This window comes from Bos mutus, chromosome 1 (genome assembly GCF_027580195.1).
Source record: "Bos mutus isolate GX-2022 chromosome 1, NWIPB_WYAK_1.1, whole genome shotgun sequence".
Lineage (NCBI taxonomy): Eukaryota > Metazoa > Chordata > Mammalia > Artiodactyla > Bovidae > Bos > Bos mutus.
Window position 1 is genome coordinate 155,043,604 of NC_091617.1, and position 27,658 is coordinate 155,071,261.

The 27,658-nt window shown below is 54.3% G+C and overlaps 1 protein-coding gene across 14 annotated transcripts in view; it reads right to left on the minus strand.

Annotated features, from left to right (window-relative positions):
- PCBP3 (poly(rC) binding protein 3) overlaps positions 1–27,658 on the minus strand; it is a 231,907-nt gene that overhangs the window by 40,174 nt on the left and 164,075 nt on the right. For 12 of the 14 annotated variants that reach the window (XM_070378020.1, XM_070377990.1, XM_070378010.1 and 9 more), the window contains 2 exons: positions 15,961–16,091; positions 11,890–11,965 (listed from right to left, as the gene is read on the minus strand). In XM_070378020.1, coding sequence (XP_070234121.1) covers positions 11,890–11,953 — 64 coding nt within the window. In that variant the 5' untranslated portion in view covers positions 11,954–11,965; positions 15,961–16,091. The remainder of the gene's footprint in view (positions 1–11,889; positions 11,966–15,960; positions 16,092–27,658) is intronic. The other 2 variants (XM_070377997.1, XM_070378000.1) reach the window with 1 other exon arrangement.

Consider the following 27,658-nt stretch of genomic DNA (forward strand, 5'->3'; position numbering starts at 1 on the left):
CGACTGTGACTGTGCCCCCGCTTGTCCTCCCAGGTTTTGGTCTGTGTTTTGAGGCTCCGTCGAGCAGTGTACGTACATTTGGGCCGGACGTGTCTTCCTAGAGAACTGACCATTTCATATTCATGCAACGTCCCTCTAACCCTGGTGCCACCTCGTCCGGAAGCCTGTTTCATCTCACATTCGTGCAGCCACCACAGGCTGGTCTTGATCAGTGTTCACATGACATATCTTTCAGCCAACCTGCCAGGAGCTTTATATATTCCATGTTGGTGTCTTGCTGGCTGCACATAGATTGCTCGTGTTTTTCTCTCCACTCTGACCATTTCTTACTTTTAATTGATCTGTTCCCAGAATTTACTTTTTATGTTTAGGTGTAATAACTGTCGACTCTCATGTCTGTGTATATGTATTACATGTGTGTGTAGCATACTTCTGAAATAATTTTAGATACATGAGTAGCTGCAAAAATAATACAGAGCTTCCATGGCCCATTCACCCAGCTTCTGTCTGATGTAACTGCAGTACTTTATCAAAACCAGTAATGGACATTGATCAGACATTAGTAACTAAACAGCATGGGCTCCTACACACCTTTGTTGGTGTGTGGCTCTCTGAAGTCTTGTCACACATACAGATTTCCCTAACTGCCCACATGAGCAGGGTCACGTGGACAGTCCGGCGGGCAGTTTGCAACCACTTACTCTCCTCAGTCCCAGCCCTGGGAAAGCCCAGTCTGCTCTACATTGCTACAATTTTATCATCTCAAGAACTTCATGGGAATCCAACCAGACAAAGGCACTCAGCATAATGATGCTGCTTCAGGTAACGCAGGCCCATCGGTCGTGGCGACTGGGCAGCACCCACTGCACACTGCACACGACTGTGTGTCCAGCACCCCCAGGAAGGACATCTGGGTGGACTCCAGCTTAGGTGGATCACAAACAAAGCAGCACATGCTTGTTGTTATATGAACACAAGGTTGCATTTTTCTGTGATAAACACCCAGGGCTGTGATTACTGAACGGTACATTAAGTGTACGTTTAACTTTGGCCTGGAGAATTCCATGGACTGTATAGTCCATGGGGTCACAAAGAGTCGGACACGACTGAGCGACTTTCACTTCACTTTTCACTTTTCACTTTTTAGGAAACGGGCAAACCGTTTGCCCGAGTAGCTGGACTGTTTCCCACCCCAACCCCACCTGCCCAGAGCGTGAGACAGATCTGGTTCTGGGCGATTGTGCCAGCACTTGGGGGTGTCAGCATGTCACTTAAGCCATCTGTAGAGATGGTGGTGATGTCTCCTTGTGGCTGACTCTGTTTTCTCCTAGACACCCGCCCAGGAGCATGCCTCTCACCTCTTCATCCCGCTGGCAGAAGTGTGTGTGGGTCTGCTGTCCATCCTCCAACTGCACTGTCCTGTTTTCCTTCTCTGGAGGCTAAAAGAGCTGCTCCGACGGCCAAGGACACTGCCCTTCACCGGACGTGATTGACGACGATCGTCTCTGAGGCTTTGCTTTGCCTTTTCATATTTTAACAGGATCTTCCAGGCAGCAAATACTTCTAACTGTGATGAAGCACAAGTTCTCAATTTTATCTTTTATGACTTTTAACACTTGTATATTTTATGAATGAGTGCTTTTCTCTTATATTTTCTCCTAAATAGGTTATAGTTTTAGATTTTACATTTAGCAATTTGATCCATTTTGAGTTAACTTTATGTAAGATGTGAAGTTTGCCAAGGTTTTTTTTTCTTTGTTTTATGCATCATCCATTTGCTTCTACCACTTTTTGAAAAGACCGTCCTTTCTGTAATAAACTGTTTTATTATCTTTGTCAAAATCAGTTGTCCACATGTGTGTGGTATTTTCCAGGCCATATCCTGTTTATGTAAATGCCGACCTACCCAGCAGCACCACCATGTCTGAATAACTGTAGCATTATGGCGACTTAAAATTACTCCAATTTCAATCTTTTTCAAAACTTTCTTGGTTCCATGAGTTCCTCTGTGTTTTCACATACATTTAAAAATCGTCTTGCGTGCATTTACACACGTTCCCACTGGGTATCTGACGGGAGAGGCGCTACACCCTCAGACCCCCTGGGAGGCCCGAGCGCCACAACATTCGTTGAGAATCCCTGCTGTGAACACGGAGGGCTCTGCCTCAGGTCTTTGATTCCTCTCGTCAGTATTTTCTAGTTTTCGGCATATAAATCCTGTGTGTATTTTTTAAGACATATAGCAAGTATCTGACTTTTTGGAGTTCTTGTAAATGGTGCATCTTGAACTCTGGTTTCTGATTGTTCACTGGTGGTGTATAGAATAGAACTGACTTCTGTATATAGGTCCTGCATTGTTAACAAGTGAACTTGCTCATTACCATTAGTTTCCGGAGTGTTTTTGGTAGCATAATGGAATTTACAAGGTAGACAACAGTGTTATTTACGAACAGGGACTGGTTTGTTTCTTCCTTTCCGATCTGTATGCCTTTGCTTTTCTCATCACGTTGAATGGGCTAGAACTTGTGTCCTCTGTTCACAGGCGTGGTGAGAGCAGACATCCTGTCTTGGTGATTTTAGGGGAAGCACAAGTCTTTCACCACTAACTCTGATGTGAGTTGGTATTGATAGTTGTTTCTTACTCCAGCACTCCAGAACCCAAACCTCTTCAGATCTTTTATGTTGACTCAATGGGCAAAATCTGTTTATAACCAGTACTACATAGTGAAATTCTGAAGAAACAAATTTTCCAGTTCTTCTTTTTTAGGAGAATATTTGAAGCAAAAGAATCCTAGCACTGTAACGCCATCCTCAGGCCATGTGTAGCAGCGACAGCAGAAGCAGCAGCCAGTGCACCCCATCCTCAGGCTTCCACTGGTTCCGAGCCCCTTCCTAACACGGGGCCAGTCCAGCCCTGTCTCACGTATGAGCCCCATGAAACTGGGTGGCCACGAACTGGTCCAGAGTTCAGGCTTCAAACCACCAGACCGGGGCACTAATGACGCTCGTCAGACATAAACTGATGAGGACGTCCATTTCAGATATGAGGGGAAGAGGTCGAGTCAGAAAGTGGGGGGTGACTTCCGAGTCCTGAGGCATGCTCTGGGGGTGGAGGGTCAGAGATCTGGATGTTAAAGCAGAGGCCGTTCACGGCAGCCCACAGTCCCCAGTAGGGGAATTCCCACCCAGAGACGGAGCTGCCGGAGTCCCTCCTGCCAGGCGCCAGCTGAGGCCTGTGTGGCTGCTGTGAGCGCTCAGTGGCTCTGCCAGTCCAGTGAGCTGTGCTCTGTCTCGGGCTGGGCCCAGGGCCTCAGCTGTACTGGGGAGACCATGGAGGGACCTGGGGGCGGTGGGCACAGACCTGATTTATCCTGTTTAACAGCTCACTGCCCCGTCAAGCTGCTTGAGGCCGGGACAGCACAGACCCACAGAGCTTCTTGGCTGCTCTCTGTCTCTGGAGGCTCACAGTGCAGAGCTCATCCTTGAGGCTGCGGAGGAAGGAGGTTTCTGCAGAAAAATGTTCTTTCTGGTCTCAGTTAATGTTAGGAAGATGTTCAGGCCAATACAACCTGACTGCACAGTCTGCCAGCTCATCACTCAAGTGTCCAGAGAGACAAAGGCGCCGGGCTGGGCCACATGCTCTCTACTGTCCCTGCTCTAGAGGCCATGGAGCAGGGTCTCTCCTCTTCCAGGAAGGTGTGGATCTCACCCACAATGCCCACACTCTCGTCCCACATCTGGGGAAGTGCCGAGGGTCCAGGGTGTCACCTACATCAGGTCACATGGCTCACACACGTTCCAATCACATCAGATGCTGTATCTAGGTCAGTAACATCTTTGCCGCAGGGACAGCAGACTCCCTGGGCCCTGCCTCTGGTCTGGTGGTGAGGCCTGCATGTGGACTTGACTCTCCTGAGGCCGTGGCTCCAGGAGCCCAACGTCTTCGTGTGCCTGGCACTGCACACAGTAGGTGCTTGGTCTGTCCCCACACTTTACCTGCCCTCCGACCCTCTGGCCACAGCTGGAAGCTGACCACGGCAGGGTCTTCAGTCTAAAGCTCAGTGTCCAGCTGGGGCCTGCAGTGGGGATGCAGAATCAGGGGGCAGCCACCGCCCTCGAGGGGTCAGTCTAGGGAGAAATGGCCTGCAGGCTGGACAGCTGGCTGTCCCAAAGGCTGAGTCCATGTTCGGTCCCCATCCCGCCCCTCGGCCATCCGTTCTAGTCGGTCAGAGAGCAGAAAGGATCTCTTCTGGGACGATGAGCAGGAGGGTTGTCGTGGGCTCTGGGCCAGGAGATGTGAGGGTCGAGAAGCTGGGGCAGGTTCCCATGTTTATTCTGCACTGGGGGGCCTGGGGGGCCCGGGCAGCCTCTCTCCTATCCATGCCCTGGACAGGGCTGTCTGAGACCCCGGAGCCAAGGGTGGGCAGGCTGAGCTGGGAGAAGTGGCCGACGAGGGCAGGAGCATGAAAAGCCCAGGCCGTGTGCCTGCTGGACTTGGTGCTCCTCAGCCCTGGGTCAACCCTCAGCTTGAGTTTTCTGATGTCCTGTGACCTGGCTCAGCGCATCAGATGGAAGCCGGCGGGAGAGGACTGGACGGGGGCTGGGGGGAAGGGGACAGAGCCATGCTTATCGACCCCACCGTCCAGCAACAGGTCCCTGCACGTGTGTGTGTGCATATCCACCCAGGACCTCACAAAGAGTTGGGCACAGAGCACAGCACCTAGAGGGGCAGCCAAGGTGGAGCCCCTGGAGCCTCAGAGGGGTGCACAGCCATGGTCACCCAGGCCGCTGGGCCCTGGCCGGGGAGCCAGTCCTGCCATGGGCTGGCCACATGTGCGCTGCGAGCCAGCAGTTCCAGCCTCTGCTCAGCTAGACACTCTGAGTCAAAGAAGAGCAAACCGGTTGCAACACTGGACGACTACCAATCATGATGCTGCACCTCGGCGAGGTCCTCTCCTGGGACAGACAGGGACTCACTGTGGGGACTCACTGTGGGGACTCACTGTGGGGAGCTGGGTCACAGGATCAACACATCAAACAATCAAACGAACACTAACCAGCAATACCTAAAGTTGATACAGCGTTTACCGTGTGCCAGGTACAGTCCTTCCGCAGCCCCACCGGGAGGAGCCTCTCCCTCCATTTCACAGACCAGCTAGGAGGGCGGGGTTGGGGGCCGGGTGCCAGGATGAGCTGTGCAGTGAAGAACTGGGACTCAGCCCCCAGGCAGGTGCTGGGAGACACCGGCAGCACGGGGACAGGACACGTCCTCAGGATGTTGGGGGCATCCACCCAAACAAGGAAAGCCCTGGTCTTGAGCTTGTGCCCTGGGGCACAGAGCTCTTAATTCCAGCTTTCATTACAACACAGGGACACTGATGGTCATTTATATCAATAAAAATGTGGGAACCGGGGAATAATTTTAGATAAACGTAACAAAAGAAAGGATGTAGCTCTGTTAGTGTGAAAAGCAAAGGAGGCCAAGGTCAGCTGAGCTCTTGAGATTTTTAAGGAGAATGAAATCCAACGGTTGTGAAGGAAAAGGCTGGGTGCAGGGCAGGCTGGTTGACATCACAAGGTGAGACCAAGGCATGGCCTCATTCCTGAGAGGAAGAGCCTCCTCCACTTAGGAACCAGGGGCTCAAAGAGAGCCCTTGGCCCCTCCCCAGGGCTGCTCTCTGGGCAGAAGGTGGGCTGACCAGCCCATGGCTTGCCCAGAAAGCATCCTCAGAACCCTGTCTCCTCTCCAGGCTCCAAGAAGGGGGGGCATGTCCTGGGGGTCCTGCCTCCCTACTAGTCACACGAGGAGGTCGGCCTCCCTGGGCTGCAGGATTGCCCCACCCAGGATCCTGTCAGGACCCTGGGGAGCCGGGCGGGAAGAGGGGAGCAAACCTTGCTTCCTCAGAGCAGAGAGCCTGCAGGCCCTGCTGATAAGAGGGGGTCCCCGGAGAAGAGAGGGACCAGAAATGTGAGGACTCAGCCCCCACCCACCCCCTGCCCTGGGAGCTGGGCCCTCTCCTGGGTGAGGGAGGCTAAAGTGCTAACTGGGGTCCCCCAATCGAAAGGTGGCTTCTGTTTCCTAAAAAGACCCAGGGTCACCCAGGCTCCAGATGAGAGCCATGCATGGGCAGAATCGCCAACTGTGAGTCCCTACCCCCAACACTGATGCTCCGGCTGGGATTAATCCCCTGACTTTAATCCTCGGATGCCCGTTAATCCTGCATCTCTGCACAGCCCGCATGGTCCTTTCCCTGCAACGGCCGGCTTGTTCTCTAAGCTGAGCGGGGGACGCAATGGCAGGTGCATGCGCTGGGAGCGGGGGGCTCTGTTCCTGCCTCCCAAACACAAACGCAGATCTGTAAAGCCAAGCCCACACACGGTGTGGGCAACCCCATAGAGCCCCCGGCACAGGGTCCACGATGGGCTCCGCTCTGCTGGGAGGAAGTGGGTCAAACAAGCTTCGGGAGACAAGGCCCCTGAGCAGCAGGACCTGAGGCTGAACAGCAGGGAGGGAGGGCCCCATGGTGCTGCCCAAGCAGACCCTACCCCCATCCACCTGGGTGCTGACAGGACGCAGCCCTCTGGTTCTGGCACCACTCACCATTTCCTCAGCTCCGGGCTGGGTCCGTGTGTTGTGGGCTGCACTCAGGGGACAGGCAGGGGATGAGGACGGGGTGATGCTGTGGGCCCAGGTGGTTAGCTGGCCAGGCTTCTGGAGGCAGCCCCATGGACACGGCCAGGGGACAGGGCTTGGCCCCCTCCCTCTCCACCAGCCGGGCTCAGGCAGAGAGTCCCCGACTCCATGGCATCGCCCATGGGCCCCAGGATGCTGCCTTGGAGGCTGTGTGGTGTTTAAACCTCAAAATGTGGAAGAAACATGTTTTTCAGTCACCAGAACCCGATTGTAACTTTTAAAACCAAGTACAAAGAACGGAATCAAAAGTCCGACCGCAGGGCAGGGCACTACCCCTGCTGAGGTGCGAGCGTGGCAGGGTGGCTGCGGGCGGCCCCTCGCGTGGGGACATAGGACTGGGGTCTGGGAAAGCCCTGCCTCAGAGCAGCACTGAGCCCCTCCCCGGGGGTCGCTGTGTGCGTATCCTGAGCAGTCCCCAGGGACATACAGGACCTTCTGCATACATCTCTTAGACAGCACGTGCCTTCCTGGCTTGAGGTTAAAAGCAGGGTAGTTTAAAGGCTATAAAACATGCAAACCTTGAATCACAGCTGGATTTCAGACCCGCCAGCCCCAGAGAAATGGAAACCCACTCCAGTATTCTTGCCTGGAAAATCCCATGGACAGAGGAGCCTGGCAGGCTACAGTCCAGGGGGTCACAAGTGTCGGACATGGCTTAGTGACTAAACCACCACCACCAACCCAGACAAGGAACAGCTCTGCCTCAGGGCTCAGCCCCAGCACCAAGCGAGCACTGTGGGGGCGCCCCGTCCCCAAAGACCCTGCAGGGGTCTGAGCGCTGACTAGGCAGGTCAGTGCTCTGTGGTTCCTCCTGCTGAACGGGCCTCCAGGCCACGAACGTGGCCACAGGAGGTCGACCCTGCCGTCCCTGGGCAGTGGCCTCCTGCTTGGGGTGAGGACCGTGTTTGTCCGCATAGGGACGTGGCCCTGCCAGGCTGCCCTCCTGACCCACCTGCTCCTGGGACGTTGCTTGGCGTGTGCCACCCTGGTCCGTGACACCCACAAGCTCATGGAAATGGCCCTGGGCTGTTTCTGAGCGGGGGCTACAGCCTGGCCGCCAGGCTTGCAGGCTGAGCCCCTCAGCGCCTTCTAGGCCGCATGCCCACAGGGGCCATCCCTGGACAAGACCCTTCCGAGCCGTAACACGTCTCTGCAACCTTCAGCCCACTGCCTCGGTGCAGACATCAGCGTTTGGTCTGGATGCCTGGTGGACCCATGCCTGTTACTGAGCAGTGTGTCTGCTCCTGCTGACCGAAACATCACCGTTCCTACAGGCCTATCTCCCCCCAGGCCTGCCTGCCCCTCCACTCCCGTCACAGGTCTGCACTCCGCCGGGTGGTGCGCTTCCACACAGGCTTCTTTCCCTTTCCTCTCCTGCCTTCTTCTGGGTCACTCTGAACAATACCCCAGCCCGCACCTCGGGGTGAGGGGAGCGAGCCCAGCCTCAGCCCTGCCCCTGGTCCCCGTGGCCCTGGCTCCTGATCGGGTTCCCAGGGCCACCCTCTGCAGCCTGGGCTCGGCCTGGGTGGCGGGCCGGCCGCCCTCCACAGGGTCTCCTCTGGCTCTACACTGTGGGAGCGGGGTCTCTATGCAGGAAGGGCAGATCCCATGTCACCCCAGGGTGAGAGGGACCCTGCTGCCAGGTCACACTCGGGAACAGGACACACGCGGGAGCAGGACACACTCAGGAAGCAGGACACACTCAGGAGCAGGACACACTCGGGGAACAAGACACACTCGGGGAGCAGGATGCACACAGGGAGCAGGACACACTTGGGGAGCAGGACGCACAGGGAGCAGGACACACGTGGGAGCAGGACACACTCGGGAACATGACACACGTGGGGAGCAGGACACACTCGGGAGCAGGACACACGCGGGAAGCAGGACACACTCGGGAGCAGGACACACTCGGGAGCAGGACACACGCGGGGAGCAGGACACACTCGGGGAACAAGACACACTCGGGGAGCAGGATGCATACAAGGAACAGGACACACGCGGGAGCAGGACACACACATGAACAGAATACATGCAGGGAGCGGGACACACACGAGGAGCAGGACACATGCAGGGAGCAGGACACACACGGGGAGCAGGACAAACACGTGGGAGCAGGACACATGCAGGGAGCAGGACACACACATGAACAGAACACACTCGGGAGCAGGACACACACATGAACAGAACACACGCAGGAGCAGGACACGCTCGGGAGCAGGACACACACAGGGAGCAGGACATACTTGGGAGCAGGACACATTCAGGGAGAAGGACACACTCAGGGAGCAGGACGCACTCGGGAGCAGGACACACTCGGGGAGCAGGACACACATGGGGAGCAGGACACACTCGGGGAGCAGGACGCATGCGGGGAGCCGGACACACTCGGGAGTGGGACACACATGGGGAGCGGGACACACTCAGGAGCGGGACACACTCGGGGAGCAGGACACACTCAGGAGCAGGATACACACAGGGAGCAGGACACACACGGGAGTAGGATGCATGCCGGACCAGGACACACAGGACACACTCAGGGAGCGGGACACATACAGGAGCAGGACACACACGGGAGCAGGACAAACACGGGAGCAGGACACACAGGACACACGCAGGGAGTGGAACACACACAGGAAGCAGGACACACGCAGGAGCAGGACACACATGGGGAACATGACACACTTGGGAGCATGACACACTTGGGGAACATGACACACTCAGGAGCAGGACACACACAGGGAGTGGAACACACACAGGGAGCAGGACACACACAGGAGCAGGACACACGCGGGGAACATGACACACTCGGGAACATGACACACATGGGGAACATGACACACTCAGGAGCAGGACACACGCAGGGAGTGGAACACACACAGGGAGCAGGACACACACGGGAGCAGGACACACGTGGGAGCAGGACACACGTGGGAGCAGGACACATGTAGGAGCAGGACACACTTGGGAGCAGGACACACGCAGGAGCAAGACACACTCGGGAGCAGGACACATGCAGGAGCAGGACACACATGGGGAGCAGGACACACTTGGGAGCAGGACACACACAGGGAGCAGGAACACACACAGGGAGCAGGACACACACGGGAGCAGGACACACACGGGGAACATGACACACTCGAGAACATGACACACGCGGGGAACATGACACACTCAGGAGCAGGACACACGAGGGGAGCAGGACACACGCAGGAGCAGGACACACGCAGGAGCAGGACACACACGGGAGCAGGACACACGAAGGAGCAAGACACACTCGGGAGCAGGACACACACAGGGAGCAGGACGCACGTAGGAGCAGGACACACACGGGGAGCAGGACACATTCAGGAGCAGGACACATGCAGGAGCAGGACACACACGGGGAGCAGGACACACTTGGGGAACCGGACACACTCGGGGAGGTTCCTGCGGCTGGGCTCCGCATCTGACCCGCAGGGTCCTCGACTGGGCTCACAAGCGCATTGGCTCGGCTGTGACCCACCTGGCCGTGGCTGCCAGCAATGCCAAGTCTGCCCCTCAGCACCCTCGGCTCTCATACTCACGTGGGCACCAATGTCCCCTGAAAGGCTCCGTGGATCACAGACACAGCCTGGTGTTCCTCACTCAGGTGGTGGGGCGGGGAGAGATGAGACTCTGCCTTTCCAGGTTCTCGGGGGGTGTCCAGGGTCCAGGAACATCCCGGAAAAGCACTGGCGGGCACCATCCATTACAATAGTGCAGTCATGCTCCGAAGGAGCCAGTCCTCACTGCGGGACCACCTGGCACACCAGCTTTGCCCCTGCCCGTCCTCAGACCCTGACTTCTGAAGCCCCCTTGCCAGAGTGAAGATGGCTCTTCAGAGGCTCCACCCTGGGCACGCGGGGCCCCCTACCTTCCCAAGGCTGCCAGGCTAGCACACGCCTTCAAGGCTCTGCATTTCTGCACCCCCTCCAATTGAGCGGGGGCCTCCCCAAGACCAGGACACAGATGGGTGGCCCAAGGTACATGCAGAAGGCGACCCGACTCCTTAAGGGGCCCTTTCAGTCCCTGATGAGGCCAGACTAAAAGCAATGAGTGATCATCGGAGACCAGCCCAGGCCAGAGTGAAGGACGAGGGTGAGGAGCTAGCCGTCAGGAACACACGAGGGGCGCCGTGGACAGAGATGGGTCCTTGGCTTAGGGGAGCTCCCTCTGAGATTGTGTGATTTCTGCAGAAACAATCTTCTCTTCCGCTGGTAAACAAGGGACAGCCAACGCCCCTAACACCGGCCCCACTGCAGGTGTTACCCCCGGGTCTCATTTCCCCTAGAGCCAATTATGGGGTGCAGCTTACACTCTCATTAACATGAACACACATGAACTTGCTCCCCACATGATGACCCAGCCCCGTTCCCAGGTGCTGGGAGGTAGGTTGGGTGGGACAGGAAAAGCAGACAGTGTTGAAACTGCACAGAAATTCTGGGCACTCTCCCAGGCTCAAAGGAAGTGTTAGAATCAGTAACACACACAAAGAAGATGAAATTTCCTGCTCTGTAAAAAATTTCTTTTCTTCAAGATCACAAATGGATAAGAACCCTTTAGAAAGAGTTCAAGAGACTCACTGAAGGGCTGCAGCTGAAAGGGACTGGGTATCACCCTGGCCGCCTCACATTTCTGCAAGGAGAGAAAGTCTTATTTCGTTACCAAGGGTGCAGCTATTGTTTTACATCTCACCATGGAAGAATTTACCACTGAAAGTGTCCACATTCACTTCAGTGGACTTGGCTATAGACTCATGTTTCCTGGAAAGCCAGTTAAGATGCAAATTTTAAATATTTTATTTCTGAAAAGCAAAATCATTTTCTCCAGTAGAACACACTCAAATCAAATACCATACAACCTGGTTTCTGGGAAAGCATCTCTGGAAACATCTGTCCCCCCAATCCAAACAAGAGCACATAACTGTCTAAGCGTGCCGGCGGTCAGCCCACCACACAGACAACAGCAAACCTTCTGTGCCCCACTCACCACCTGCAAAACGCCCTCAACAGACATCCTCGGCTAGGGCAATGCTTCGATTCACTTACAGGACAGGCAGAAAATGACATTTTGTTATTTGTAAACCACAGAACTCAAGCACATTTTACACACACTTGCAAAGTACTGGACCTGCCCACCACCCCCTCCACTTCCTTACAAGGAATTGTACTCACTGGCCTCCCAGGGACGACAGGGGGTCGGTATTTCTCCTCTAAGCATCAGGCTCCAGAAGTGCATGCGCTCCACATGCTGCAACACACACACACGGACTTTATTCTGACATGTGCTATGCACTCACGTGGGTGCCGGTGGCTCACCTGGTCGCTACAGGCTGGGTGGACACCTCCCAGCAAAGATCCTGGTCCACGGAGGGCGTGGATCCCTGGGCCCTGGAGACAACCAGCCTCTCGGGGCAGGGGTCGTATTCCCACATGTGCCCCAGGAGCACAGACAACTGAAAAATGACCTATGAACTCCGTACATCACAGCTCACTAAGGTGGCGTGTTAACAGTGACCCTGACTCTCAGAGAGGGGCCCTGCTGTCAGACCAGGGGAACATCCCAGACTTTCGGCGAGGACCCCGAGCTCCCGCTCCGTCAGCACCCGGCATGGCCCACTGGATGGCCCTTTATGCCGCCGTCTGGGCTCTGCGTGGCCTTGGCCGGGCCCACAGCCCCTTACCTCAGAACAAAGCCACACTGTGCGGTCGGCAGGGCCGGATGGAGTGGCTCTGGGACAGATGGTCACTCTCCCCGTTTAGAGAAGATAAAAAGGCTAAGGGAGAAACATCAGAGTGGGGTTTTGTTCTAAACCAGAGGAGGCTACGGCTCCCATTGGTCTCAGGTTGGAGACCTCGTGACATGGGATCAGGCACATGTGACCTACTTTTTGCCTGCTCCCCTCGTTCCGCAGAAGGGTGCGCCTGGCGGATGGGCTGTCATTCCAATGACTCCATCCCCCGACAGGGGCCACCGCACAGACTGCCATGCCTGCAGGACATCGCATGGCTGCTCACCCTGGAGAGGAGGGGGGCAGAGGCCTCAGGCCCCCGTCAGTCGAAATGTAGCGCTGCAGACCCAAGCAGCCTCCTCTCAGCTGTGGCTGCGCTCGGGCTGGGTCCCTCCAGGACCATCTGGAAGCTACAGCCCGCGAATCCTCTCTTCTTCCCTGTTTCCTCCTCTGTGGTCAAGAGCTTCCAGGTGCTGCCCCAGGAGTCAGTTGCACAGGAGCTGAGCCTCGACTGAGCCCTGTGCTTTACGAGAGGAGCGAGCCTGAAGGTGGGCCTCTCACCTGGGCAGTGAGATGAATGGAATGACCCAGACCTTGAGACTACGTAGAGGATGCAGCTGGTCCCCCATCAGAGCGGGCACCTGCCACCATGCATGAGAGGTGACTGTTATTACCTCTCTCTCTCGACATCTCACCCCAAATCAGGTGCAGATAAATGAAAAGACCAAGCCCGTAGCCAACTGGCTGTGGGAAACTTCACCCAGAGGACTCACTGGCTGGGAGATGGGCCTCGCTCTGCCGGGTGCTGTCAGGCCTCGCGGGGAGAGCCCTCAGGGCACGGGGGCGCCTCCTGAGAGAGCCCGCAGGGTGCTGGGGCACTGTGCAATGCCAGCAGAGGTGCACCCACAGGTGGCAGCATGCCAGTTTGCTGCCAAATCAGCCTGACTGTTCATTACAGGAAAAAATGGAAAATGTGTGTAATGCAAACCACTAGTAACATCATCCCCAGAAAGACCACCAAAGAGAGTGGGGTGTTCTGAAGTCGACCTACTCAGACATCTTTCCAGTAGGCATGTATCATTATATTTTTAACAAAAATAGGACCAAGCCACCCATGATTGTTCTTTTTCCCTACTTAACATTATACATGAAATATTTTTCTACGTTGCTGTATGTAAATCTGCACAGTAGTGATCAAATTTCCCATGGTATCAAACTGTAAGCATAAGATTTTGTGCATTTAATTTTATGCATTTTCATGCATAAGGATATAGTCAGCTGCAAGGACTCTATGTTCTGCGTCCCTGAATCATTATCTTAAACAATGCTTTCATAGTAATCTTTGGGCGGACCTGTCTCTGTCATCTTTTATCAACTTGGAACGTTTCTTTATAGAAGGAAGGTCAAAGGACACGTGCTTGAGGCTCTGGTGTGGGTGACAAACGGGCCTGCCAGCAGCAGTCCCGAGATGAAGGGCTCTTCCCTGTGCTCCGGCCTGCCCTGGGGAGCCTGTTAGCAGTGCCACTGAGCTCCGAGACCTGGGGATGCCAGTGCCAGAGGCTGGGCAGGGGTGGAGGAGACTAGGAGCCCTGTGGTGTGCTGTTCGTTGTTGGCTCACCCAGTGCAGCTCCGTGAGGGGCCGACAGAGCAGTCCTGTCACTCGGTTCACTCTCGGTCGGAGGGCACGGGCCGCCGAGGGCCCCTCTTGGTCACTGGGAAGGCAGGAAAAGGACTGGGCACTGGCCTTTGGGTCTGGAGGGAGCACAAGGTGAGCGAGTGGCCACAGTGAGGCTTGCAGGGTCGGGGGTCACAGCAAGTGGAGGAGCTGCCAAGGAGCCTGCCTGCCTTTGTGCAGGGGGGCAGGGGCTGACCAGTGCCGAGTCTTTGAAGATGTGACATGGAAACGAACAGCGAGCAGAGGGCATGAAGAACCAGAGTCGTGGTTGAAGAGGAGATGAGGGCTCAGGGACACAAAGGAGGCCAGAGGCCCAGCCAGAATGTCGGGGGAGCTGGGGATGGTGGCACCCAGGGCGTGGGGCTGGATGCAGCTGGGCAGACATGGTCAGGACAGGATGGCCCTGCCAGCTGTGCCTGCCTTGCCCATGGGGGCAGCTGGCAAACATTGGGGGAGGCAGAGAGGCCAGTGGGGGCCCCTTGACTCCTGCAGTTGCCAAGCTGCAGCCCGGCCTGGGGGTGCTCCTAGTCTGTCCTCCACGTGGTCCCCAAGAACCCCAGTCAGATGGTCGGTTTACATAACCAGCCTCGCTCCTGACCACAGCTCGGGATGTGCCAGCCGTGTGGAAGGAGCTGTCCATCCAGCTCCTGTCCAGACCCAGAGCTGCCTCCCGGTAATTGGTCCCTGACTCTCCTGCAAACAGGTACCTGGAGGCTGAAATGTTTACACCTTCCTTGGTACAAAGCAAAGATCAAAACAACTCTGGGCAGGCACCACAGGATTAAACATGCTGAGCTGCAAGTAAAAAAGCAAAACAAAGCCAGGCAGACAACATCTGGGCAGCAGGAGAGAAGCTGGAGTGGACAACAATGATGGAAACTTGGGCCCAAGTTTTGTGACATTTAAAGACACAGGTGTTTTTCTGACTGGCGGCAGGCTGACTTGGAACCTATATGACGTGTTATGTCATGAATTTGGGTTAACAAATCACAGCTGAAAACAGGTCCTCAGTGGCCGCCTTGTGACCCTGGGTAAACCAGGTCCCCAGCCTGGAATGTACTCTTCATGCCCTTGCAAACTTAAACACATGGGTGAATAAACCAGAACTGGCTTAGAGAGGACCACGCCTGAGAGCTGAGCAAGAAACCTCGAAGGCTTTCTCTACAGGTGGACACACTGAGGTCAGAGACGGTCAGTGCTGCAGGCTCAGGACCCGTGAGGCCCTGGGAGAACTCAGGCCTCAGGGTGCAGGGTGGACAGCAAGGTGGCACACGGAACACACAGGCTCCGGCTTCACACGAGCACACGGGCCCTTGTGCCCACCCTCACCCCAGCCCCATGAAGCAGGACGGTCAGCAGGGCCGGGCCACCTGCAGCGCGAGCACAGGGCCCTACATGTGGCTGGTGTCCCTCAGCGCCAGTAACAGCTGGCTCTTCAGACTCCCCACTTGGTGGGTGAGGCCACTGAAGCCTGGCAACGGGGCACACATAGGGGAAGGTGTCCCATGTGCCTCAGAAATTCCAGGGAAGAAGCTGTGGAGAACCCTGTCTGTCTCAGCTGAGACCGACTTCTTCACGCTCTGCGTCAGCTGGATGCAACCCTTCAAGAGTCAGTGGGAATGCTGGTCCTGCCCGGTCACGCGCAGCACCTCGCTTCTCTGCTCAAGTTTGCTGCTCGTGGCGTGTGCTCTCTCCCTGGCACGGCCCCCAGCTGATGCCACATCAGGGACTAAAGAGAGTGACACCAGCCTGGCGACACCCTGGTTCCAGGGGTGAGTCTGACTCTGTGCACTCCTGGTAACTGGACACACAGACCCGTGCTGCGTCCTGGCCACTCACCTTCCCCCATAAGCAGGCTCGACGCGTCAGAGCAGATCCATAGACAGTGCGGGTTCACTCTTGGGACCTAGAGCATCAGAGCTGGCTCTGGCGACTTTCGGGAGGGCTGACGGGTCGTGGGGCCCCGTGACCTGGAACACAAGAACATGGGGCGCGTGAGCTGACTGGTGAGCGCCTCGCGCCTCGGACTGAGCCTCCACAGAACAGCGGCGTTTCTTAAGACTTGGCTGTGAGATGCGTGGGGTGTGATGAAGTGCCTGTGAGGGCTCGTCTTGGGACCAGTCCTCCACCCTGAAGAAGGCAGCTCCACAGACTGGGGGGCTTCTGTCTCATAGACAAGCAGGACGGAAGCGGAACTTGGCCACACTGTGCACACTTCTGAGAATATAAGCGAAACAGCCAACCTTCTACTTATTTAGCATATATATATATATATATATACACACACACACACACACACACATACTGATTTTTCTTCTAAAATTATGAAATTATATATTAACTTAAGTACATTTCTGGTTTCCCACTTTTTACAGCTGGTATAATCATTTCACTGAAACCCTTCCCTCTCAGCAGGCAATCTGTCCATCTAGTCTTTCCCAAAGTGCACCATTTTCTCCTTGATCTAAGTTTCTTCACTTCTCACTTTTGGAATCCACATTTGTTGTCCAAACAGGAAATTTCATACCCAGGCACAAGAACCCATGCTCATGATGTCACACTCTTTGCTGCGTGTCAAGTCCAGGAGTATGTTTAGATCTCTGCGCCCTCTTGTCAGACTTCCGCACCTTAAGAAGGCTTCTTTACAACAGCGTCCACTCTTTGGAATTGTGAGGTCAGAGCACCAGAAGCAATGAGAAGCCCATGTTAAACATCTCTGCCTTTCTCTGTGTCAATCAGATAACCATTTTAGGTAATAAACAACATCACTGAGTCTGTTTCAAGCTCAAATATTCTTATCCGCATAACATGCCAAGGTTTGAAATGAAATAAATGAGAAAACGTGACATGTAAGGAAACCCGTGAAAGACGACATTGAATAACACCTTCCTCTTTCACAGAGGCAGACGGTGTCCCCGCTGGTGCAGTAAAAGAATCCACGTGTTACTGACTGGAGGATCAGAGAGGCCTGAAGCTCACGAGCGGGAACTCACGAGGAAGCAATGGGAGAATTCTCAGCAGGAGCCAAAACAATCCCTGAGAGGGAACAGTCCTTTCACATGGTGCTGGGAAAACTGGTGTCACACGTGCCAAAGAGTGAGCTTGGAGCCTCACCTCACACCATATGCAGAAATTAACTGAAAATGGGCCAGAGACCTAAGCTTAGGAGCTAAAACTGTAAACATCTTGAAAATACTGGAAGAAAAATCGTCGTGATACTGGATTTGGAATGATTTTGTGGATATGACACCAAAAAGCACAGACAGCAACAAACAAGTAGACGAACTGGACTTCATCAAAATTAAGAACTTCTGTGTACTGAAGGGCACTAACAGGAAACTGAAAACACAACCCACACAACAGGAGAGAATATCCGCAAATCAGACCCCTGAGCAGGGTTAACACTCAGACTGCATGTGAGCTTCCACAACTCAATAATAAATAACCTAAAAATATACAAAGGGTGTGAGTATATTTTTCTCTAAGGAAGATAAAGAAATGGCCAGTAAGCATGGGAAAAATAACTCAACGTCATTGGATATTAGAGAAATGCAAGTCAAAACCACAGGGAGCTACTTGAAGAGAAGTTGCTCAGTCGTATCCGACTCCTTACGACCCCGTGGACTGTAGACTGTCAGGCACCTCCGTCCATGGAATTTTCCAGGCATCGATACTGGAGTAAGTTGCCATTTCCTTCTCCAGGGGATCTTCCCAACCCAGGGATCGAACCCGGGTTTCCTGCACTGCAGGCAGACTCTTTACCTTATGAGCCACTAGGAAAGGCCTGTGAGCTACTTAGGGTGGCTGTAATAGCAATAACAGTAACAATCATGAAAATGATAATAAGAAAAAACAGAAAATAACAAATATCAGCAAGGACATGGAAAAACTGGAGTCTTCATCCATTGCTGGTGGAAATATAAACTGGTGTGACCACCTGGGAAATCAGGCTGGCAACTCCTCAAAATGTAAAACCTAGAGTTACCATAGGACCTAGCAACCCCACTCTGAGGCTTGTACCCAAGGCAGTGAAGACATATATCCGCACAAAACCTTGCACCTGGGCGTTCACAGCAGCACCGTTCAAGACAGTCAAAGAAGTGGGAAGAACCCAGCGTGCTTCCACTGATGATGGCGGATCAACAAATGGCGGCGTCTCCTTACAGCAGGACGGAACTCACTCGCAAGCGGGGGTGAAGCCTGGAGACATAACACGAGGGGCAAGAAGCCGGAAGCAGAAAGCCATGCCTGTGATCCTATCTACAGTAAACGTCCAGAACCAGGACAGAAAGTGACCCACAGTCCTAGGGCTGAGGAGAGAGGGCAGTGTGATGAGCGTGGGATTCCTTCTGGGGCAATGAGAAGTTCTGGATTAGACAGTGGTGATGGCTGGACACCTTTGTGAGATGCTAAAAACAACTAAATGTACACTTGTAAAGTGTGAATTGTATGGCATGTGAATTATACTCAATTAAAAAAACAAAGGTAATTAATAAATGCCAGCAATGCAAGAGGCCCTGGGTTCAATCCCTGGGTGGGGAAGATCCCCTGGAGGAGAGAATGGCAACCCACTCCAGTATTCTTGCTTGGAGAATCCCTTGGAAAGAAGAGCTCGGGGAGCTACAGTCCATGGGGTCACAAAGGGAATGGAAGAGACCTTGTATTAAACATCACAGAGTTAACCTGTGTCTGCTGCTGCTGCTGCTGCTAAGTCACTTCAGTCGTGTCCGACTCTGTGTGACCCCATAGACAGCAGCCCACCCGGCTCCTCTGTCCCTGGGATTCTCCAGGCAGGAAGACTGGAGTGGGTTGCCATTTCCTTCTCCAGTGCCTGAAAGTGAAAAGTGAAAGTGAAGTCGCTCAGTTGTGTCCGACTCTTCGTGACCACATGGGCCGCAGCCTGCCAGGCTCCTCCGTCCATGGGATTCTCCAGGCAAGAGTGCTGGAGTGGGTGCCGTGTCTGCTGCTGCTGCCAAGTCGCTTCAGTCGTGTCCAACTCTGTGCAACCCCATAGACGACAGCCCACCAGGCTCCTCCATCCATGGGATTTTCCAGGCAAGAGTACTGGAGTATGGTGCCATTGCCTTCTCCAATGCATGAAAGTGAAAAGTGAAAGTGAAGCTGCTCGGTCGCGTCCGACTCCTAGCAACCCCATGGACTGCAGCCTACCAGGCTCCTCCGTCCATGGGACTCTCCAGGCAGGAGTACTGGAGTGGGATGGCATTGCCTTCTCTGGGGTGCCGTGTCTACCCCACCCTTAAAGGAACTGCACTGGAATGATGCTCACAAACGGCACAGACACACAAGCACTGAGAAGTCAGGAGGAGACAGGAGAACCAACAAAGAGCTGTCAGCTCACCCCTGGGAACCGGGACGTGGGTAAACACGAGGTAAATGAGGAGAAAAGCAAAGACAGGGAAACCGCAGCCTCTAACAGGGCTGGACGGGGGAGCCAGCTGTTCAGCCCGCATTCCGGGAAGAGCAGGGCCGCGCAGAGCGGCTCCACGGGCCAGGGGTGCGAGGCAGGTGAGAACAACTGTGCCGATGAGAATGGTCTGTGAGGAAGCCTTGGGGCCGTGAGTGCCACCATGGCCACCATCCAGCACTCCTGGACAACTGGAGGTTTCCTCTCGGGAGTGGGTTACTCTGCAGGGTAGACATGCCGATGTGGATCTGGGAGTGTCACGGGGAAGAGAACGGGAGGAACACGAGATCCTGTGCCTCTCCCAGGGCTGCCGGTGCCCCAGCAGACAGGGCCCCCCTCGCTGCGAGCCACACAGAGTAGAAAGACTGTGACAGTGGTTTCTGATGAAAATGTAAGAAAGCCAGAAATTAATGAGCTAAAGGACATTCCATTTGAAACTGACATCCTCTGAGAACTCGTTTACTAGACACGTAGCTCCAACAAGGCACCATGTCTGGTAAGGGCACCAGGAGACCAGCAGTCCGGAAAGTGACGTGACAGACCCGCGTGCGTGGTGACCCACTTTCTTCAACATCAGCAGCACACTCAGAGGGTGGGGGCACCGAGTTCCCGCAGAGTGAGGTGTGATCGCTAGGGACAGTCTCGGAGCAAAGCCTCTGTCATTCTGTCTTCAAAACTTAACTGGTGTTGGGAAGGGGGCGACAGAAGAGATAACATGGGGTCTGTGACCCCCTCCTCACCTCTACCGTCACTCCTCACTGCACAACCCACTCAGAGACAACAGGAGTGAAGGTTTTCAGCATCTTGCTGAACAGACTGCCACAACAAATCAGTTTCAAAGGACCAGAGCCCAAGGACAGCTCGTGCCCTCACAAGCACAGTCCAGACAAAGCAGCCTGCTGAGCCGTAAATGACACACACACACACACACAGGCAGACACATGTGCGTGCCTGTGGGGGCATGAGTGGCTCCTGCTGGCATCTATGCCTTCATGTGGGGCCTGGCTTCTATGGATATCTGAGAAGTCAGATGCCCAGGAACAGTGCTGTCCTCTGCCCTGCTGGGCATCCTCCCAGGAAGTCTGGGTGACAGGAGGGGAATGGGCCAGGAGAGGAAAAGGGACAAGAGAGGAGAGGGGAAAAGAGAAGAATGGGGCTGGAGAGGAGGGGGGACAGAGGGGAGGGGGGACGGAAGAGGAGGGGGAGCCAGGAGAGGAGGGGACAGGAGAGGAGGGGGACAGGAGAGGAGGAAACAGGAGAGGAGGGGACAGGAGAGGAGGGGACAGGAGAGGAGGGGGGACAGGAGAAGGGGGACAGGAGAGGAGGGGACAGAGAGGAGGGGACAAGAGAGGAGGGGACAGGAGAGGAGGGGACAGGAAAGGAGGGACAGGAGAGGAGGGGACAGGAGAGGAGGGGACAGAGAGGAGGAAACAGGAGAGGAGGGGAGGGGACAGGAGGAGGGGACAGGAGAGGAGGGGACAGGAGAGGAGGGGGACAGGAGAGGAGGGGACAGGAGAGGGGGGACAGGGAGGGGGACAGGAGAGGAAGGGGGAGAGGAGAGGAGGGACAGGAGAGGAGGGGGCAGAGGAGGGGACAGGAGAGGAGGGGACAGGGGAGGAGGGGACAGGAGAGGAGGGGACAGGAGAGGAGGGGACAGGAGAGGAGGGGGGAGAGGAGAGGAGGGGACAGGAGAGGAGGGGGGAGGAGAGGAGGGGACAGGAGAGGAGGGGACAGGAGAGGAGGGGGGGAGAGGGGGACAGGAGGAGGACAGGAGAGGAGGGACAGGGAGGAGGGGACAGGAGAGGGGACAGAGGGGAGGAGGAGAGGAGAGGAGGGGAGGAGAGGAGGGGACAGGAGAGGAGGGGGACAGGAGAGGAGGGGACAGGAGAGGAGGGGACAGGAGAGGAGGAAACAGGATAGGAGGAGACAGGAGAGGAGGGGGGACAGGAGAGGAGGGGACAGGGGAGGAGAGGACAGGAGAGGAGGGGGGACAGGAGAGGAGGGGACAGGAGAGGAGGGGAGAGGAGAGGAGAGGGGGAGGAGGAGAGGAGGGGAGGAGAGGAGAGGGGAAGAGGGACAGAGAGGAGGGGCAGGAGAGGAGGGGGACAGGAGAGGAGGGGACAGGGAGGAGGGGTAGACAGGGAGAGAGGGGACAGGAGAGGAGGGGGAGAGGGGAGGGGGAGGGGAGAGGAGGGGACAGGGGAGGGGGGGAGGAGGGAGAGGAGAGAGGGGGACAGAGAGGAGGGGACAGGAGAGGAGGGGACAGGAGGAGGGGACAGAGAGGGGGGGGAGAGAGGAGGAGGGGGACAGGAGGAGGAGGGGACAGGAGAGGAGGGGACAGGAGAGGAGGGGACAGGAGAGGAGGGGACAGGAGAGGAGGAAACAGGAGAGAAGGGACAGGAGAGGGGGGACAGGAGAGGAGGGGGACAGGAGAGGAGGGGACAGGAGAGGGAGGGGACAGGAGAGGAGGGGGAGGAGAGAGGAGGGGGAGAGGAGAGGAGGGGGACAGGAGAGGAGGGGACAGGAGAGGAGGGGAAACAGGGAGGAGAGAGGGGACAGGAGAGGTGACAGGAGAGGAGGGGACAGGAGAGGAGGGGACAGGAGAGGAGGGGGACAGGAGGAGGGGACAGGAGAGGGGGACAGGGGAGGAGAGGACAGGAGAGGAGGGGGGACAGGAGAGGAGGGGACAGGGGAGAGAGGGACAGGAGGAGAGGGGACAGGAGAGGGGGGAGGAGAGGAGAGAGGAGGAGAGGAGGAGGGGACAGAGAGAGAGAGGGAGGAGAGGAGAGGAGGAGACAGGAGAGAGGAGAGGAGGGGGACAGGAGAGGAGGGGACAGGAGAAGAGGGGACAGGGGAGAGGGAGAGAGGGGACAGGAGAGGAGGGACAGGAGAGAGGGGGGACAGGAGAGGAGGGAGAGGGGACAGGAGAGGAGGGGACAGGAGAGGAAGGGGACAGGAGAGGAGGAGGGGAGAGGAGAGGAGGGGACAGGAGAGGAGGGGGACAGGAGAGGAGGGGACAGGGGAGGAGAGGGGAGAGGAGAGGAGGGGCAGTAGAGGAGGTGACAGGAGAGGAGGGGACAAGGGAGGAGTAGACAGGAGAGAAGGGGGTTCAGGAGAGGAGGGGACAGGAGAGGAGGGGACAGGGAAGAGAGGACAGGAGAGGAGGGGGGACAGGAGAGGAGGGGGACAGGAGAGGAGGGGGGACAGGAGAGGAGGGGACAGGAGAGGAGGGGGACAGGAGGAGGGGACAGGAGAGGAGGGACAGGGGAGGAGGAGAGGACAGGAGAGGGGGGGAGAGGAGGGGAGGGGAGAGAGGGAGGAGGAGGGGACAGAGAGAGGAGGGACAGGAGAAGAGGGGACAGGAGAGGAGTAGACAGGAGAGGAGGGGTTCAGGAGAGGAGGGGAGAGGGGAGGGGCAGGGACAAGGGAGGAGGAGGGACAGGAGAGGAGGGGACAGGAGAGGAGGGGGACAGGAGAGGAGGGGACAGGGGAGAGGGGGGAGAGGGAGGAGGACAGGAGAGGAGGGGACAGGAGAGGGGGGACAGGAGAGGAGGGGACAGGAGACAGGACAGAGAGGAGGGGGACAGGAGAGGAGGGGACAGGGGAGAGGAGGGGAGAGGAGAGGAGAGGGGAGAGGAGAAGAGGGGCAGTAGAGGAGGTGACAGGAGAGGAGGGGACAAGGGAGGAGGGACAGGAGGGGGGGGCAGTAGAGGAGGGGACAGGAGAGGAGGGGACAGGAGAGGAGGGGACAGGAGAGGAGGGGGGACAGGAGAGGAGGGGACAGGAGAGGAGGGGGACAGGAGAGGAGGGGACAGGAGAGGAGGGGACAGGAGAGGAGGGGACAGGAGGAGGGAGGGAGAGGAGGGAGAGGAGGGGACAGGAGAGGAGGGGACAGGAGGAGGGGACAGGAGAGGAGGGGACAGGAGAGGAGGGGACAGAGAGGAGGGGGACAGGAGAGGAGGGGGAGAGGAGGAGGAGACAGAGAGGAGGGGACAGGAGAGGAAGGGGACAGGAGGGGAGGAGGGGACAGGAGAGGAGGGGACAGGGAGAGGAGAGGGGAGAGGAGAGGGGACAGGGAGAGGGGGGACAGGGGAGGGGGAGGGAGAGAGGGGAGAGAGAAGAGGTGACAGGAGAGGAGGGGACAAGGGAGGAGGGGACAGGAGAGGGGGGGCAGTAGAGGAGGGGCCAGGAGAGGAGGGGACAAGGGAGGAGGAGACAGGAGAGGAGGGGACAGGAGAGGAGGGGAGTCTGGATGAGGGCAGGCTGGCAGGTGCCCTTGAAGGAGGGAGCATGTAGAACATGTGGAAAACAATGCTGAAAGGGTTTTTGATAAACCACGCTGTCTTAACACCAGTCATCTGGCTGCTGAACATGACAGGGCAGGAGAGAAAACAGGAGAGAATCACATGCTGATCCAGCTGAGACATGATGCTGACAAGGCGCCTCGAAGCCCCCAGATCCTATGGGAGGTCAATCTGAGCAATGACCCTGGGGCCAGAGCAACATACTGCTCATCTGGCAGGGGCGCCGTGGCACCCTGTCACGTGTCACACAAGGACAGTGAACACAGAGTGAGAGGTGGAGTAGCGTGCGTGCGTGAAGCTGCACCTGACCTTTAGAGGTTATGCATTCTCCTAAAGCTCTCAGAGGACAAAACCAAAGTGTTCTAACTCACAAGGCAAGTTTCCGCCAATTCTGAAGACAGGGATTGACAGATCACGTTTTCCACCCAAGGGGCAATTAAATTACAAACCATTAGCAAAGAGATAACTCTGTAATGCTCCTGGATATAACACTTTTTAAATGCTTCTAAATAAGAAATGGATGGGACTTGATGAAATTAGAAGGTCATAAAACCTCAATGATAATAAAAGTACTGTATGCCAAAATTCATACCATTCACCTACAACAGAACTTAGAGGAAAGCTTACAGCTTTTAATAGCCTACACTAGGGATAAAGAAGGTCAGAAAACTAGTAAATAGAAAATCGAACTTTAGAAGTTAGAAAAAACAAGAGAAAGTATTCACAGAAGATAAAAAGAACTTAATTATAATAAATATAATATAAATAAAATATTGCATAGAATCAGTGAACTAAAATGAACTGGAATGGGTGAATTTAACTCAGATGATCATTATATCTACTACTGTGGGAAACAATCCCTTAGAAGAAATGGAGTAGCCATCATAGTCAACAAAAGAGTCCGAAATGCAGTACTTGGATGCAGTTTCAAAAATGACACAATGATCTCTGTTTGTTTCCAAGGCAAACCATTCATTATCACGGTAATCCAAGTCTATGCCCTTGCCAGTAATGCTGAAGAAGCTGAAGTTGAACGGTTCTATGAAGACCTGTAAGATCTTCTAGAATTAACACCCAAAGAATGTCCTTTTCATCATAGGGGACTGGAATGCAAAAGTAGGAAGTCAAGAAACACCTGGAGTGACAGGCAAGTTCGTCCTTGGAGTGCAGAATGGAGCAGGGCAAAGGCTAATAGAGTGCTGCCAAGAGAACGCACTGGTCATAGCAAACATCCTCTTCCAACAACACAAAAGAAGACCCTACACATGAACATCACCAGATGGTCAACACCGAAATCAGACTGATTATATTCTTTGCAGCTGAAGATGAAGAAGCTCTATACAGACAGCAAAAATAAGACGAGGAGCTGACTCAGATCACGAACTCCTTATTGCCAAATTCACTCTTAAATTGAAGGAAGTAGGGAAAACCACTAGACCATTCAGGTATGACCTAAATCAAATACCTAACGATTATACAGTGGAAGTGAGAAATAGATTTAAGAGACTAGATCTGATAGAGTGCCTGATGAACTATGGACAGAGGTTCATGACATTGTACAGGACACAGGAATCAAGACCATCCCCAAGAAAAAGAAATGCAAAAAGGCAAAATGGCTGTCTGAGGAGGCCTTACAAACAGCTGTGAAAAGAAGAGAGGCCAAAGCAAAGGAGAAAAGGAAAGTTATATCTACTTGAATGCAGAGTTCCAAAGAATAGCAAGGAGAGATAAGAAAGCCTTCCTCAGGGATCACTGCAAAGAAATAAAGGAAAACAATACAATGGGAAAGACTAGAGATCTCTTCAAGAAAATTAGAGATATCAAGGGAACATTTCATGCAAAGATGGGCTCAATAAAGGACAGAAATGGAATGGACCTAACAGAAGCAGAAGATATTAAGAGGTGGCAAGAATACACAGCAGAATGGTACAAAAAAGATCTTCACGACCCAGATAATCATGATGGTGTGATCACTCACCTAGAGCCAGACATCCTGGAATGTGAAGTCAAGTGGGCCTTACGAAGCATCACTATGAATAAAGCTAGTGGAGGTGATGGAATTCCAGTTGAGCTATTTCAAATCCTAAAAGATGATGCTGTGAAAGTGCTGCACTCAATATGCCAGCAAATTTGGAAAACTCAGCAGTGGCCACAGGACTGGAAAAGGTCAGTTTTCATTCCAATCCCAAAGAAAGGCAATGTCAAAGAATGCTCAAACTACTGCACAATTGCACTCATCTCACATGCTAGTAAAGTAATACTCAAAATTCTCCAAGCCAGGGTTCAACAATACGTGAACTGTGAACTTCCAGATGTTCAAGCTCAAGGCAGAGGAACCACAGATCAAATTGCCAATATCCACTGGATTATCAAAAAAGCAAGAGAGTTCGAGAAAAACATCTATTTCTGCTTTATTGACTATTTGTGGAGACTTCTGAAAGAGATGGGAATACCCGACTACCTGACCTGCCTCTTGAGAAATCTGTATGCAGATCAGGAAGCAACAGTTAGAACTGGACGTGGAACAACAGACTGGTTCCAAATAGGAAAAGGAGTACGTCAAGGCTGTATATTGTCACCGTGCTTATTTAACTGATATGAAGAGTACACCATGAGAAATGCTGGGCTGGAGGAAGCACAAGCTGGAATCAAGATTGCCGGGAGAAATATCAATAACCTCAGATATGCAGATGACACCACCCTTATGGCAGAAAGTGAAGAAGAACTAAAGAGCCTCTTGATGAAAGTGGAAGAGGAGAGTGACAAAGTTGGCTTAAAGCTCAACATTCAGAAAACAAAGATCATGGCATCTGGTCCCATCACTTCATGGCAAATAGATGGAGAAACAGTGGAGACAGTGGCAGACTTTATTTTTCTGGGTTCCAAAATCACTGCAGATGGTGACTGCAGCCATGAAATTAAAAGATGCTTACTCCTTGGAATAAAAGTAATGACCAACCTAGATAGCATATTAAAAAGGAGAGACATTGCTTTGCCAACAAAGGTCCATCTAGTCAAGGCTATGGTTTTATCAGCAGTCATGTATGGATGTGAGAATTGGAGTATAAAGAAAGCTGAGCACCAAAGAACTGATGCTTTTGAATTGTGGTGTTGGAGAAGACTCTTGAGAGTCCCTTGGATTGCAAGGAGATCCAACCAGTCCATCTTAAAGGATATCAGTCCTGAATGTTCATTGGAAGGACTGATGTTGAAGCTGAAACTCCAATACTCCACCTGATGCAAAGAGCTGACCATTTGAAAAGACCCTGAATCTGGGAAAGATTGAAGGCGAGAGGAGAAGGGGACGACAGAGGATGATATGGTTGGATGGCATCACTGACTCAATGGACATGAGTTTGAGTAAACTCCAGGAGTTGGTGATGGACAGGGAGGCCTGGCGTGCTGCAGTCCAGGGGGTCGCAGAGTCAGACACTACTGAGAGACTGAACTGAACTGAATTATAATAAAGAATAGATCAGAAATTATGAAATAAGAACAATTGTGAAAATGAAGAAGTATAAAATTTGGTTCTTCAAAAAAGTCCCCAAAATATCCAAGCCTCTGATGACACTGATCAAGAAAGTAATCAAGGAGGCACAGATGATGTGAGTAGTTAAAGAACACAGGGCTCCTGGTTCTGGACAAGAAGAAGCAGATGCGATTCTCCCTGCATTCCCACTGAGCACAACTGAAACCCTGCATTAACCATGAGTCAATCCTCAGAAAGATGGGGATGTGGGGAGAAGGCACCTGGACTGGTCCTGAGATGAGAAGGCTGACACAGCTGTGAGCTCACTTCTGTGTCTCC